Source organism: Aedes albopictus, chromosome 1 (genome assembly GCF_035046485.1).
Source record: "Aedes albopictus strain Foshan chromosome 1, AalbF5, whole genome shotgun sequence".
NCBI lineage: Eukaryota > Metazoa > Arthropoda > Insecta > Diptera > Culicidae > Aedes > Aedes albopictus.
In genome coordinates this window covers 53,084,497-53,101,163 of record NC_085136.1, presented here as the reverse complement: position 1 = coordinate 53,101,163, position 16,667 = coordinate 53,084,497, and the positions used below count along the sequence as shown (strand labels likewise).

The 16,667-nt window shown below is 40.5% G+C and overlaps 1 protein-coding gene across 1 annotated transcript in view; it reads right to left on the bottom strand.

Moving 5' to 3' along the window:
- Positions 1-1,935: 1,935 nt before the first annotated feature.
- The window catches only part of LOC109424591 (neuronal acetylcholine receptor subunit alpha-7-like), a 953,623-nt gene continuing 938,891 nt past the window's right edge, over positions 1,936-16,667 (bottom strand). The window contains exon 12 of the mRNA XM_062844539.1: positions 1,936-13,807. Coding sequence (XP_062700523.1) covers positions 13,655-13,807 — 153 coding nt within the window. The 3' untranslated portion in view covers positions 1,936-13,654. The remainder of the gene's footprint in view (positions 13,808-16,667) is intronic.

The following is a 16,667-nucleotide window of genomic DNA, read 5'->3' as shown; positions in this document are numbered from 1 at the left end:
GATCTGGCAGCCCTGCTCTGAATATTTCGCTTCGTCGGCGTCTACGGCAATGAATATATTTCATTTTTAATCTGCTATTACAGTACAAATGCCAAAGCTCAAATTAAATCGATTATAATAGTCACTAACAACATTCCCATACCAACAAAATGATTGTTTTCACAAGTTTTGAGCAACAAATAAATCCGCTGAATAATTTCCACATCTTCACACTCGCCACAGCAAGTGAGCATGAATGATCATCGGTCAGTTTGCTTCACAAGCCAACCGACCGATGAGAAACAGCAGTCGCAGTTGGTTCGGTTTTTTTTGCTCTCTTTGCGTATTCCTTCGTGGTGGTTGCTGGCGCTGATAACTGGTCGTATTTTCATATTCTCTCAGATTCAAGCACTGGGGCAGGAGCATGCGCATAGATGACCACACAATTCGTAGTTGCTACTCCGGAATAATCGAAAATGCACCGGGAACCTATGATAGTCAATACGGGCGCAGCTACGCCCTTACAGTCATCGAGAAAGGGAAGAAATCTGGAGCAATATTTGAAAAGGGCATACAAGCATTGGTAAACAATGACTTCACACGTCGCTCCTGAGCCCCCAGGTCTATTGAAGGTAAATCACAAACACAGTAATGGGGAAAGTTGTCCTAAAAATGAACACTGTTATTTTGTTATATATACTCATTAAAAAAATTTGAAGATTACACACACTTGATTAAGGGAAAATAGTTTAAATAACATATATAAGTTGAATATATCTTCTCCAAAGTAAAAAATAACACATAAATACAAAACTTTTTTTCTATAAAGAAATGATTGAAAAGCATGCACTACAAGTCTACAGAGTATTGAAGTGTTCTTTTTTGAACAGTGTAGTGTAAGAAGTATGCAAAAGTGGTGTGTGGTGCATATAGGAATGATGGTTAAAGATTCTCGGCTAATGATCTACAAGGAAGACGATTTTGCATGTGCATTCGTTTGACAACTGGTATATGAGATGATTTCGCCTAGGTACTATATACTGAAAATAGATGTAACAAGTTTCGATTTGTTTTTTGTTTCAATTATTCTTCGCTTTTAACCTAATCTAACCACTAACAACAGCATTCGATGAGCTGTGGCTTACAAATGGCTTCTTGGCGCAAACGGAAACGGGGTTTTTGTGTGTTTAAGCGGGTGTGAATGAGTTTCTTCAGTGGAATTAGCACCGTTAGATGAACGTAGATAATATTTTCGCTAATGAAGAGTGTTCAGTTAACTATACGGCCAGGGCTGGTGGGAATTTCTAACAATTCAGAAAACTTTTTTTTTGTTTCGCAAAACTTAACAGAGTCAACTTTGAATTTCTAATTGCACCTATTTTGGCCGGTAGCGGCATTTGTTTGTTTGAGAGTTTGTGTGTATGAGTGCGGAGAACAGACATCTTTTCCAAAAGATGTAAGATCTCAAATTGAGTTGAGTGACAATCTGTCAGTTGTGCTCATTCTACGAGTGGAGTGACGTGACCAAGCTCGACTCGCATATCGAGAGAGATGAGAAATCTCGACTCGAATGAGGTGACTCCCCATTTGATTTACACGGCGAGTCACTTCATTCGAATTGAGATGTCTCGTCTCGAAAAGCGAGTTGAGTTGGGTCACATCACTCTACTCGTAGAATGAGTACAAGAATCTCAATGAGTTGCATTCTTATATGAGCACGTTTTGATACTAATGCTCTCACAGGTATTTTTGTTTGTATTGCATCGATATTCGCAGTGTTACGAAGTCTCTAACGCAGTTTCAGAATTTGACCCAGATGTCTGTTCTCCACGGTATGACTTTGAATTTGAGTTCCGAGTTCCGAGTAGCATTTTGTCACGTTTTCGCTTTAGTCACCGTGCAACCTGCGTTAGTTTTGCTTAGTTACATTTCCTCCGCACCGTAATATATCTACCGTTTCTTCCTGCGCAAACTACCCTAATCTACAGCTGAAGCTACCGTACGCATGTGCCGGAGTAAAAAGTGGCGCGCGCGCGCGCAGATTACGTGTCTTGTCGCTCGAAGGGTCACCGTAATCGTTGCGGCTCCGCGTTCCTGGGGGCTTGTGTGTCACTTCAGTTGCTGTCGATTTTATTTTATGTACCTACTCAAGAGTCAACTGGTTTGATTACCGCTATCGCCGTATATCGCTAAAATGTCCCTAGTAATCGGTATGAATCAGTGTAAACGCTAGAATTTTCTTCTTTCTCATCTTATATGTATAACTACAGGAAGGAGAATTCTTCCGTAAAACTATGGGTACTGTATATAATGTATGTGTGTATAAAAATAACGGTTCGATCAGTTTTCTGAAGTTTTCCTTTTTTGATTTATTTACATTTGATTTAAGTTCTTCACTGTTTTTATTTCGTTTTGTTTGTTTTAACTTTTTCTCTGTTTAATTTTAGCTAGTTTTTGTTTTGTTTATGTAGTTGAGCGACCGTCCTTTTGTTGCTACTACTTTGTTTACGAGTTTACTCTGTTTACGCTTTTCTGACATGTTGCAGATTTTTACTTTATTTTCCTTCTGTTTAGCTTATTCTAATTTATTCCTAGTAACTGGTTATATAAAGTTTCTTATCCTCCTAATTTGCTAGTGAATAACAATGTGTTTTCCTTCTTTTTCGTCTTATTTTAGGTAACATATACGAAAATACTTTTTTTTATCACAGCATTTTTCCTCCAAACAACGTGATCTTAGTTTTGAGTTTTTTTTTCCTCTGATCGGTTTCCGCGCAGTAGGGGCTGCGCTTCGGAATGTCTTGTTTTTCAACTATTCTGCTCTTGTTTGAGAAATATTAGGCACCTAGAGTGCACCGTCAATGTGTTTACATCTCTGTGTTTTAGTTTGCCGTGCTTTTTGATTTTCTGTGTAGTTGTGACTTGTTGTTGTTGATTGGCAGTAGTGTTTTGAGTTGAGCTTGGTTGTGAAACGATTTGATCAATGTTTGATTACAAAGTTACTTGTTAGAAATAATGAGATTTTTCAACTGTTTTTGCACCTTCTGTAAACATCCTTTAAATTCGGATTTCCGTAGGCGCGTTTGAATCGAATAGATGTCGGAGGTCGACAATGCCGGGCAATGTTATATGTCACTCAGTGCCTCTCTAATTTGTTCTCAGGGGATGCGAGTATGTTCATTGGTGAGCTCGTTCCATATTATAGCACATTTTACAGGTAACGTAACAAAATGTTCCTCATTTCAAATAGCAAGCTGCACTTTTGTTTTGTGTGGCAGTTTTACCTCAAATTTTCCAAGGAGGTCAACTTGGAAATTACTCTATGAAAACTTCCAGAAATATCTCCGCTGATTGTTTTCGAAAATCTTCCATGGATTACTTCAGAAAATTATTAATATTCCAGAAATTTCTCCATGGATCCCCTTAAAAACCTTTCATGAATACCTTTTCGAATAAATTCGTGCTTTTTTATACTCCTCTAGCGATTCTGTAAAAAAATCTTCCACAAATTTTTCTCAGAAAATTACTCATGTTTTCTCATAAAATGTTTTCAAAATTCAGAAATTGCTCCGGCGATTTCCATTTCCGCCATGGATTTCTTTAGACAATATTTTAGTGATTTCATCAGACATTCTTCCAAAGTTGTTTCGTAAATTCTTCCAGCGTTTTTTTTCCAGAGATTCCTTTAGAAATATCCGGAACAAGACTTAGAAGACACCTTGGAGTAATTTCTAGAGGCATCATTTGGAGAAATCTTCGCAGAAACTTTGAAAGGAATTGTAGCAGGAATTTCTGGAGGAATCCTTGTATGAACTTCTGATGAAATATTTGATAAGGAGAGTGCCAGGAAAAAGAAAACAGAAAGTACGAAGGTGTTCCTGAGGAAATCTTTGGAGGAATCCTAGGTGACGTTACGCAGAAATTCTTGGATTAATATTTGTTGATCTTTCAGGGAGTTTCTATCCTAAGAGTTCTCAATTATATTTCTGAAGGACCCTTTTCAGAATCATTGAAATTCTTGGAGGAAGGTCTGAAGGAAGCTTTGTGGAAATTCGTGAACAAATTATTTGGAAATTCTTGCTGCAATTTCTAAACAAACTGATGGATTGGAGATTTTTTTCTAAAGAAAATCATGGTGAAATATCCTCTGACAATTTTCTGTGTAGAGTTCCAGAAGGAATCCTACAATCCTGAAAAGAATTTTCAAAGAAATATGGAGAAATTCTTGAGAGAAGTGTCGAATTTATAGAGCGACTATTGGATTACTCCTATCAGAACTTTCTTAAGAAATTCATGGATTTTACAGGAGAAATCTTTGAATTGTAAAAAAACAATAGTTAAAACATTTTTTTAAGAAATTCAGAAATTTATAACATTTTTTCAGTATTTTCAAGGATTGATTTTTTAGACATTACTAAAAAATTTAATAAATTGACCAGAGTTTCTCCGTAAACCACTTGGCATATGACTCTTAGCAATTCGTTAGAGATTTTTTCAAGAGTTTTTATTCTCACATTTTTTCTTCAAGATTTTGCTGTTTTTGTTTCTAAAATCGTTTTTCTGTTTTTGCCGTGAAGGGCTTTCTGGCGATCCCAAGGAATACTTCTGAGATTTTCTTCAAGCGTTGCCCTTAGTATTCTTCGATTCCTTCACGTTCACTTAATTTAAAAGGGGTTTCCTATATTACACGAAAAATAAAAATAAAAATTTTTATTGAAAGTTCTCGAAAGATTTTCGGAAATATCCTTGGATAAATTTTTAGAAGAAACTTCGGAGGAGTTCAAGACGGCAATCTTCGGAAGTATCGCAAAAGACCTCCGCAGAGGACTTTTTGGAGAAGTTTTTAGAAGTATCCTTGAAATTATTTATGGAAAATATGGAAAAGTGCTCGAAGGAACTTCTATAAAAAATATTTTAGAAATTTCTGAAGCGCTATTCAGAACAATAAGGGTAAAAATATCGTAGTAATTTCTGGAGATTTTGTTTGAGGAATCCTCGAAGCATTTCAGAAGCAGAAAATTTATTAAGAACTTACGTCAAAACTTTTGAAAAATTCCTCAACGAATTTTGTTGTAAATTTCTCAAAAAAAATCATGGTGGATTTTTGGGACAAATTTCTGGGGGAATTCTTACAACATTTTGAATATATCCTCGCTGTAACTTCCAAAGTTCTTCGCAGGAAGAAATCCTTGAAAGCACCACCGCAGCAAATTTTGAAAGAAATTTTAGGAGAATTTTTATGAGAATCTTTTTGGAAGATCCCTCGGAAGAAACTTTTTAAAGAGTCCTTGTAAGATTTTCCTGAAAGACTTTTTCGAGGAAGGCCTGAAAGAAATTTCTAGGAAATTTTCGGGCAAATCATCAGAGAGATTTCTGTATTACCTTGAAATTGCCGGCCACAATTTTCAAAATAAATTTTGAATAAAACCACGAAGATTTTTTCTTTTGGAAAATCCATGGAGAAATTCTCAAAGGCACTCCTATACACTAAGGTCTTTTTTTACACGGGTAGTTTTTCTGCTTTAACTCGGTCAATTTTGAACCTACCTATCTGATTTTCTAACCGTGTCTACCTGTGTACAAATTTTCATGTGAATTGGCTCAAAATTGACCGAGTTAAAGCAGAAAAACTACCCGTGTAAAAAAAGACCTTAGTGTAATAGACTTTTGTTTGAAGCATTCTCGAATTCTTTTAATAAACTAACCTTTGAATAACTAAAAAGGTTCTCGAAGAAATTAAAAAAAAAAAATCGTTAGAATTCCAGGAGAAATATTTGCAAGCATTATTGAATTTTAGGGATTCTACCTATTTTTTTAGGGGTTCTACCAGGTATATCTTAAGTAATCATATAAGATGTTAAAGTGGATTCGATATGGGTACATTTTGCATGCGCCCAAATGGAGGCATGTACGCATATTGCCTCCACTTTATCATCTTATACAGCAACTTATACGATTACTGGCTGTCTGGGGAATTATTCCAGGATTTTCACTCAAAGAAGTTCCACCTGGAATTCATCCAGAAGAACTATCTGAGGTTTCTCGTAGTGTTCCACCATAAGTTTCACCTGTGATTCTTCCTGCAGTTTCATCTGGCATTCCTCCAGGACTTCCACCTGGAATTTCTCTAGTAGTTCTACATGGAATTCCTCCAGCAGTTATAACTGAAATTTTCCAAGAATTCCTTCTGGGAATCTTCCAGATGCTCCAGCTCAAATGCCTTTTAGAGGTCCATTGGAAAATTTCGCAAGAGTTCCTTCGGGGATTTTTCCAGAATTGTCTTCTGAGACTTGAGATAACTCCAGTCTTTCACTCTGGAATTCTTCCGAGACTTCCTCCTAGAATTCCTCACGAGTTCCTCATGAGATTTCTCTTGAAGTTAAAACTAGGATTTTCCAAGAGCTATACCTATGATTACTTCAGAATATTTACCTGAAGATGCTTCAGAAGTTTCACCACGGATTTCTCCAGAAGTTCTACCCGAAATTCCTCCGGAAGTCCCATCAATGATGATTTTTTTTGGATTGACACCTGAGATTCCTCCAAGAGTTCCACTTGGGATTTTACCAGGAGTTTCTGTTGTAATTTCACCAGCAGTGATATCTAGGATTTTTCCAAATTTCGTAGAATATTCCCCGGAGTTTTTTTTTGTGAATGAAAGAAAAATATCAGAAAAATCAGCTGGAATTCCTCCAAGTGCTGCAAGAGGGATTCTGCAGGATTTTTACCTGGGATTCCTTCAAGAGTTCCGCTTAGAATTTAGGAAATTCACTTGGAAATTTCTCCAGGAATTCATTAGTAATATTTCCAGAAGGTCCACTTGGGGAAATTCTTGCAATAGTTCAAATTAAGACTTGGTATTTTTCGGCTTTCAGTCACAGAAAAGCGTTGATTATTTTAGATCATTGCCAACGTTTCGATCCTGTGGTTGGGATCTTCATCAGGGCTCGATGTGAATCAACTTGTTTTCGATTCGTGTTGATCACACGGCGGAATGCCGTTTTCTGCTCTGCGCCGCACTTGTTTCATTGGACCCTAGCACCTCGATCGAAATGGTGAATTAAGGGTGGGAATTAAGATTATTCCAGGAGTTTTTCTTGCTCTTTATACAAGAGTTCTGCCTCGATATTTTCCCGAAGTTCCATCTAGGATTCTTCCACGAGTTCAATCTGTTATTTCTCCAAGAATTTCACTTCCTGCAGGAGTTTCATCTGCCATTCCTCCAAGAGCGCTACCTGGAATTCCTCCTGGTATTTCACTTGAGATTTCTTCGGGACTTCCACCGGGCCCCTGCTACCTGGAATCCAGGAGGCCCACTTGAAGTTCCTGCAGGATTTTCATCTGAGACTTCTTCAAGATTTTCACCTAAAATTCCTCTTGGAGGTCCACTTGGAAATTTCGCAAGGGTTCTATCTCTGAGATTTCTTCAAGCGTTTCACCTGGCATTCGTCCAGGAGATCTACCTGAAATCTCTACAGCAGATCCAGCTAGGATTCCTCCAAGAGTTATACCTGAAGTTCTTACAACCTGTGATTTCCACAAGAGTTCCACCTGGTATTTTAAAAGGACTTCAATCTGGGTTTTCTCCGGGAGTTCCCTTTGGGATTCTTTAAGGATTTCCATCTGCATTCCCTCCAGAAGTTCTATCAAAGTATTTTCCATAGTCTCTACCTGGGATTACTCCAAGTGTTCTACCTATTATTGCTCCAGGAGTTTTCCCAGCGATTTTTTCCAGGAGTTTTAAATTCCTCTGGAAAACTGATCCATGATTCCTCCAGGATTTCCACCTGGCGTTCCTTCAAGAGCTCCACTTGGAAGTCCTCGAGCAGTTCTAAATAGGATTTTTTTTAATTTCGTCGAATGTCTCCTGGAGTTCTTGCAAACGCTTTTTTATAAATAAAAATCTAAGATTTCTTGCGGGATTTTCATTTGAACATGCATACTATCGTGGCCGTACGATCAGAGTCACCAAGCTTCTAATGCTATGAGGTAAGAGTTCGAATCCCGCTCCAGGCGATAGAACGATTCACGAGAAATGCTTCCTCCCCCTATCAACTGGTACATGTTTGTCCATAGTCTAGTGTTTTCCTTCGTTAAGTCTGTACAGCCTAAATAACTAAAGATGCTATCCGTGTCCTTTTATTTCAAAAATGTGCGGGAATAAACTCCCGAGGGACCCGAGAAAAAAGAAACATCCGAAATATTACAACTCCGGAATGAGATCCCGAATAAACTATCGATAAAAATCCCGAAGACTCAGAATGAACACCTGAAGAATTTTAACTCTGGAAGGAATTCCCGGATGACCTCCAAAAGTCCTTTCCGAAGAAAGCATGCCGGGAATTATAAGTGGAACTCCAGAAGAAAAGGCTGAAGGAACTGCGAAGGGGCTCTCGGAAGAACTCGAGAAATTATTCTTACAAAATCTTCCGTAGAAATTCACAAAAAAAATTTAAGTAATAGGAATAGTGAAATCCCAGATGAACACCGGAAGGAATTTCTGGAAAAATCCGTTTTTTTTAAGAAAAACTCGAAAAAAATATGAATATGACTAGAACGAATTTTTGAACCCCATAGAAAATCTCCGTTCGAACTCCGAAAGGGAATCGTTTAAGAACTCTGGAAGCAATTTCCAGAAAACTGCAAAAGAAATTCCAGAAGGTTCATTGTACGGAATTCTCAGAGGATGCCCTAAAAATTGTTCGAAGGAATTCTGGAAGAGAGTAGGAGCTCCGAAAGGAATTTCCTGAAGCACTCTGAAAATGAAATCCGAATGAACATTGATGGAAAGGAATACGAAAAGTTTTTCGAAGGAACTCCGAAAGGAATCTTCTGAGAATCTCCAGATGGGATTCCCGTCCGTAGAAATAGCTGAAGAGCTGCCGAAGGAGCAAACGTACTCTGTCTGAAGGATCTTTTGTAGATTTTTTAAAACAATTTCAGAAAGAATTTCCGGAGAAGCCCAAAGGAAAACTGTCGATGTAACTCATAAAAAACGTTCAAAAATAACTCTATGATTTGTTCTTGGAGAAACTCTTGAAAGAATTCTGCAAGAAACTGCCGGAGGAGCTCCGAAAAGAAACTCCGAATGGCCTTTGGATGGAACTTTCGGAGGAACTCCGAAAATAGTTTCTGGAAAAACTCCGGAATAAACCCCGGTAAATCGCGAAAAAATCCCAGTGAAGCTTTGGATGGAATTCCCGAAGGAACCCCAGAAAGCCAAACCAGTTTCGGAAAGACTTTATAAAATAACTCTGGAAGATTGGATTCCCGGAGGAATTTTCAGATGAACTACGAATAGAACTTCAGAAGAAATTCCCAGTGGAACTTCGGTAGGGATAAGCTTTAAAAAAAAAAATTCCGTAAAAAAATCCCTCATGAACTATGGAAAAACACTTCTGAACGAACACGTTATTTATTGGAAGAACTAGTTTTCCGGATCGACTGCAAAGCAAATTTCAGGAGGAGTCCTATAGGAAATTTCCCTTGGAAGTGCGAATGGCACTCCTGGAGGGACTTCGAAAGGAGTTCCTGGAAAAACTTTGAAAGGAAGTCGGGAGGATTCCTGGGAATACTAGGGAAACAATTCCCGCAGAAATTTCGAGAAGAATTCCTAAATGAACTGCGAAAGAAACTTCAGAAAAAGAACACCATAAGAATTTCCCGAAAGTTTGTCGAAAAATATTCCAAAGGTGGGAATTCAGAAAGAAAACCTGCATGAAATTTCCGAAGGAGTTCTTCCGAGCTTCTCCGAATAACTATGCTGGTGTTACATGATGATACATGATGAAATCTCCGGAAAAACATTGGAAGGAATTCCAAAGGGATCGCAGATTACGACTCCCGGAAGATCTCCGGAATGAACTTTTGAAGCAATTCTGGAAAGAATTTCAGAAAAATCTCCGCCATAGTTTCTAAAGGAATTGAGGTAACAATTCCCAAACAAAAACTCTGGAAGAAATTCCTGTAGGAACCTCAGAAAAATGTCCAGAAATAAATTCTAACTGGAACTCCGAAAAGCATTTTCTGAGGATCTTTGGGAGGTATTATCTGATAAACAGCGACAATTGCCTGAAAGGATTTCCTTAAGAAATTTTAAACCAGTTTCCACGAGAGCTGCGAATGTAATTTCAGAAAAAAAAATCCCAAAAGATGTTCGGTAGGGATGCCCTGATAGACTTCATAGACTCCATAATTCTTGAAGGAACTACGAAAAGGACGGACCGTCAGGAGGAACACTCCGTGAATTTCCTGGAAGATATCGGGAAGAAATACCCTAGTAAATTCCGAGAGAAACATCCAGAGGAGCACTACGAAAAATGTTCGATGGAGCTCCGGAAGGATTTTCTGAGGGATCTTCGAATGCAGTACCCGGAAGAACTTTAGATGCAATTCTGGAAAAAGCTCTGGAGAATTGTCTGGGAGAAACTATTGAAACAATTTCCAGAGATGTATGAAAAAGAATTTCCAGGAGAACTGTGGAAGAAATTTCAAGAAGGATAATTGCAGGAGGATCATCGGAAGTTATTCCCGGTTGAACATCAAAAAGAATTGCCGGAGGTAATTCGAAAGGAATTTCCGAATAGCCCTGGAGACAATTTCGTTAGCCTCCAGATAAAATCCTGGAGTAAGTGTGGAATCAATTCTAATCAGAAAATCCGCAAAGATTTCCAAAGAGATCATTAGATAGAATACAGCGGATCTTCGGAAAGAATGTTTAGAAATACTCCGGAAGGATTCTTGGAGGTGCCTAAGACAAAAATTCCAAAAGATCTTCGAAAGAAATTTCCGGAGGAACTCCGGAGATCGTTAAGAATTTCCGGAAAGGAAAATCCCCAAACTAGTTTCTTAAAAACTTCTGAAAAAAGTTTCCGGAAAAAAAATTCTGCCGGAAAATCTCGTTGGAATCCCAAAAGGGCATCGATAGATACTTCTTCAGGAACTTCTGGAGAAAACCCTGATGGAACTTCTAGAGCAATTCCTAGAGGAACCCTGGAGAAACTCCGGGAGGAAGTCGCAGGTAGCCGCGGGCTGAAAATCTCCTTAATAAAGCTAATAATAATAATAAGTCGCAGGTGATTTCTCTGAGGAAATCCTAGAAAAGATCCTTAATTACTGAAGTAATCCTCGAAGCAACTAATGGGAAAATCCCGGTGGATACGCTTAAAAAATCCCAAATTATCTCCTGCCGTAATCTCCAGTAGAATCGTTAGAAGCATCCCAGAAGGAACTTCATGAGAAATTTCCTGCGGAAGAAATTTCCAGAGGATATTCTAGAGGAGCTCTCCGATGAACTTGGGAAACGTTTCCTGGAGAAACTCCGAAAAGAATTCAAACACAAACTAGGGAAAGAATTCCAGCAAAATCACCAGAAGAATTTCCCGAAAGAAATGTCCGGATAAACTTCAGAAAGAATGCTTGGATGAAATTCGTTAAGTGTTTCCGGAAAAGCCCTTCTTAATTTCTGATGGAACTCCGAAAAGCAATCTTAAGATGTCCCAAAAAAAAAAACAGAGAATGTTCGTAGGAATGGCAAGATGCTATAACTCCGGAAATAATAACAGAAGCAATTTATTTCTGGAGGAATCCTTGGTGAAACTTCTGGAATTCTCCGGGAGGAACTTCTGCTGGAAGCCCCAAAAGGAACTCCTAGAAAAAATCCCTAAGGAACTTCTACAACAATCCGTAAACAAACTCCTGAAGTAATCCCCGGAGGATCACTTGGGCGAATTCCTGGAGAAACTCAATTTTGAAATTGTTCTCTTGTCTTTTTGTGGGCCTACGATACGTAGTAGGCTGCACGTTCGGATCTACATCCCTAAGGAGCTGTGGGTTCGATTCTCATCAGGACGATGAGGTTTCCCTTTTCCCAAATCTATTGTTCCGTGAAAGTTGATCAAATCGTTTCAGTCAACGAGCCGGCTCGAACCCCAGTTTGATTTGCGGTTTCGTATTCTTGTTTCTTTGATTTGTAGTTTCCTCCTGCTTCGAGTTTTCTCTTTCGTATTCTGTAACCTTCTTTTCTACTTCTTTGTCTATGTGCGTTTTCGCACACCGCCAACTCCGTTTATCTATTGTTTATCAATTTTGAGAAAAAAAAAACCTCTTTTTGATTCAACTATTCCCGCACCCACACTCGATCGCTTTTCGACTGAGTGAATTTCGCCCCTCTATAAGGTATAAAAAAGATCTCCCGCGCACTAGCTCGTCTTTTATTGCCTCCTTAGTTAGTAGTCAAGTATAAAAGTAATCCGCTTGCGCTCTCGCTCTCTCTCTTTTTCACAGAGATTCGTCAAGTGCAGTCGCCCTCGGTTGCGAAAGAAAGACAGAGCGAGAGAGCGATACGGATATAGATTCAACTGCATTTAGCTAATGTTTTTCAATAAGTTTGCTGCGACTCTTTTTTGTTTTGATTCGGTTGATCAAGTGTTCATTTTGATACTTTTTTGTTTGTTTGTTTTGGGATTAGTTTCAATCTACCGATAACTAGCTCAAAAGTTATATGTGTGCTTTTCAAAGGTTACGTAATAGTTTTCTTGTTTTGCACTAGAATATTTTGTTTTTCAATTATTGCAAGGTAAAGTAGAGTAGAGCTGCTGCTTTTGTTTTGATGGTTGTTTGATGAGGATACTAGAAAGATGTATTTTGTTTGATGCCTACTTGGATGGTTCTAAACCAAATGGTAAACAAAAGACCTAAAAGATGTCGAATGGATGACTAATGGGGCGATTCTAAAATTATTTACAGCTGTTCGTTTTGACAGTTTCTCGGGATGTGAAGTCTAATAAAATCTATCAGTTATGTACAATCATGTGTAAATAGAAACCGGATTGAATTTAAGTAACTTGACTACACGCACGCTTTCATTATTTTTCTCGAGTAGTATACACGTTTTTTTGTTTATTTTTTTTGCGTTAACTTATCTCAGAATAAGATAAAAATTCAACGATTCCTTTTATGTCGATAAGTTTTTATAAAAAAGGGAAAACACTAAAAAAGTTCCTAAGTTTTCTGATGCCGTCACTAGAAGAGTGTATTGTTTTAGTTCAATTGTTAAAACCAGCCTCTTTGTGTCGCCTACTACGCACGTGTCGGTTTCCGATGTTCCTACATCTACGCCTGGCAACGCTGCCACGATAACAGGATGTCCGTGTATCGCTGTCTACGCATCGTTAATCAATTTAAAATTCTTTATGAAAATGTGAACATATTTTCTTAACTTGTAATCAGTCACCGCGAATAATTGAGTGAGGGTCCCGTGGTTTCCGAGCAGGAAGACCAGGGCCGCCAGCAGAAGGGCGAGCGAGGCCAGAGCCGCAATCAGTACCACCATCGCTAGGGTTCCACCGAGGAGTATCCACGTGGCCGGATCATCGCCAGCGGCAGCGACCGCGGCAGAATTGTCGCCCGGATTGAGGAATTGTACGATTTTGATTCTACTATTGCTACTACTGTCAAACCGGCTACCATCGCCGCCGTCGCCATCGTCAACGAGGTGACGGTTGCTATGGGTCACAGTAGCCGATGGGGTTTCTAGAGAGCTTTCGATCGTAGTTGCCGGAGTTGTTGCTGGAGTTGCTGCCGCCGCCGCTGTCGCCATTGTTGCTGCGGTTGTTGTTGTTGCTGTTGTTGTTGTTGTTGGTGTCGATGTCGATAGCGATGATGGCGATGGTTGTTATGATACAAGGAAATGAGGTGCCGAGAATAATACAGCCAGCGTGGCGATAATCGTGAACAGCGTGAAGATGATAAGGCACAAGCGGTCGACCACCATGGCGGCAAACTTCCAGTCACGAGTGACGTCGCCACTTTCGTCCTCCTTGCGGAGCTGGAAAAAGGATGGAAAGTTGGAGATGCCATCGGTTGGTCATTGTAGACACTACTGGGGGGTCTCAGGGGACAAACCCTGGCGCACCGAGAGTAGCTCGCAGTTAAACTTCATAGCGGGGTTTAACGGCAAACTTCTGCAGTGGATTTCCGTTTTTTTTTCGCCGAAATGTCTGCTACAATGTGTACATTTATAGTTAATATACTACATATATCGAGGTCTTACGTACAATGCACAAGGGGTCCAGAGTAGTATTTACGAAGACAAATATGGTTGTACCTTTACTTTTTGATTTAGATAAATGCAGTCTATAAGAAAGTTTCTTCTTTGTTTTACCCAAGCATGAAACCATTAACACTAAAGTTCGCCTTTTGGGCTTATAGGGCTATTTTTTAACCAATTGAGAGTTTACAGCTCCACAATAGCACAAGATTAGCAGACGAGTTATAGAGCCATGTGGTTACCTGGGTACCTTTTTCTCATTAAGTATTGCGGTTTGACTGATCAAAACATCACAAGTTTACATATTGATTCTGAGTACGGCACTGTCCATAATCTACGCAGACTAATGTCGGGCTTTGACTCTCTTCTCCCGTTATAGACCATACCAAATTTATGATATTTGTATGTATCGTAGGTTCCGGCCAAACCCCTTTTTCATCCAAGAATCTACGTAGTTTATGGAAGGGCCTACTCAAGATATCCCTACTGTACGGATTCAAACTTGCATCATTATTTTAATACTACTTGTGTTGGTAGATTATAACATAACTGCGAGAGGCTCAGGTAGTGTGGGGTTAGCGACCACCCCCAATGAAGGAGACAGAACTACATTCCCGATCCACAAAACTGTTGCCAAGCCCAACGCCTATCAATCTCCAGGACCACCAGATATTGCTTCGGAGAGCGACTGGAGCTCATCGCACCTCCGAGGTTAGTTGCGTAGCCTTGCAACAACGAACACGCTCTTTTAGAAGGAGACCAAGGTAAGACCAGCTTCTCGGGTGGTCTTACTACTTCCTTTGTCCTCCGTATCAAGAACTGATATCGCGAGCACCGAAATTTGACCTTCCCTATCAGCTATCAGCTGAAGGACTTGTGACATGATGGGGCCTCACCCTTCTTTGGACCTTCCCGGGAACCTCTTTACATCCACGGGCCTTGATCCAACCCAGACCGATCGACGCTACGACAGCGCAGCGACACTACCACGATATTCTTCGCGCGGTCCCTTGTTCGATAGAAGGGTCAAATGCGACCTCAGGGAACCGACATGTTCTGCGTAGTGGACTTTGAACCCTCGAAACACTTCTTGATTTGCTCCCGAACTAGCCACTCCTCGAGTCCTCGCGACACCTCTTATGTAGCTCCGTGATTATTTGGACAACAGCCGATGAAAGTTCCAGGTTCTGCCGCTTGCAAACCTCTGTGTAAAATGCCCTTGTCCGGGCATTTCTGCATAGCAAACTTGAACATTCCGGGAGCCTCTGCAATAGCAATTTTTAAGGCCAGGCTCGGAACTCCGTCCGGCCTTACCTAAGCTGAGGGATTTTGCAATCCCGCAAGTTCTTCATCGGCGATCCTCTCCTCATCGCCAGTCCCAGTCCCAAAATGTCCTACAAAAGGAGGCCAAGGACTAGAATCATGACGCGGAAAAAGCCCTTCGATGATCCGCTCCAACATCTCTGGAAACTGCTGTGTAGTAGCCATTACACCTCTTGTCTTGGCCATCACGGGAACTTAGAGGGATTCTCGGCTGAATTCTAAGAAGCAGCTCGCAAACTCCGGGATATCCCGTAGCCAGGTGCAGCACAGTTCCACAATCACTTGAGTCCTCAAGTACGCCGGTAGTATCCCATTTCTAGAGTGGACTCTTCTTGGTATGGTGGCATCATATTTACGCGAGAGTACGAGGTCGCCGCTTGGACCTAGTAAGATTCGCTCATGGCGGAGTATCTCCCTTAAATACCTCGTCGTTGAAGTATAATGTCTTCCACTGGCGAGGGCTTGGCCTGGTCTCCCCTTCCTCCCAGGAAGGCCAGGAGTACAAAAAGTAACATCGACGATGAACTCCGCTCTGTTTCGATTGAAACTATTTTTTGTAGTGACATTAACCAGATCAACATCGAGTGAAACTAGTAGGATTTGACCCTGGTTCGTGAAAGGGCTTCCTTTTTCCACGGCCCAGGTATTGAAGTCAGTCTTCGCTAAATATTACAACCGCTGGCCTTCACCATGTAAGCCCTGTTGTCATACAGTCTAGGATCTGCGTGAACTAGACATTCGACAACCAAGGAGTACCTCGGTGCCATAGAGGAAGACCCCGTTGACATTGGTGACCACGAAGTGCTCGTAAGAAGTCGCCATTACTGGCGGGATCCCGGTATCACAGTGGTTCAGGTTCTACGTCAGCTGTGGTTCTTCTGAAGGCCAGACATCTCGGCCTTCCCGTTGAGTGCTTGCTGTTCTAGGATTTCCCGAAAATAATCAAGTACTTGAGAGCAGTCGTTTAGCCTTGTGCTTTATGGCCTTCACCTCTACATTCCCTACAAACTCGTGGATCGCCACAGGTAGCAGTACCAAGCTCACCTGTATCTCTGTCGTGATTTTCCGTAGCTAAACGGCTGCGTAGGCCACCTGAATCTCGCACTGTTTCCACAGTATCGTGACGAGGCGAGGTCTTCCACGTCAGGAAACTCGTATAGCTTTTTAACCTTCAGAGTCGCTTCTGCTGTGAGAGCCCTCACCTCGAGTCTCGACATTCGCGCCATTCTGCGAACATCGGCTTCAAGATCCACGAGCTTGGCGTTCATCCTCATCGCCTTCAAGACTTAGACACGTCCGTCTTAATGACGAGTGC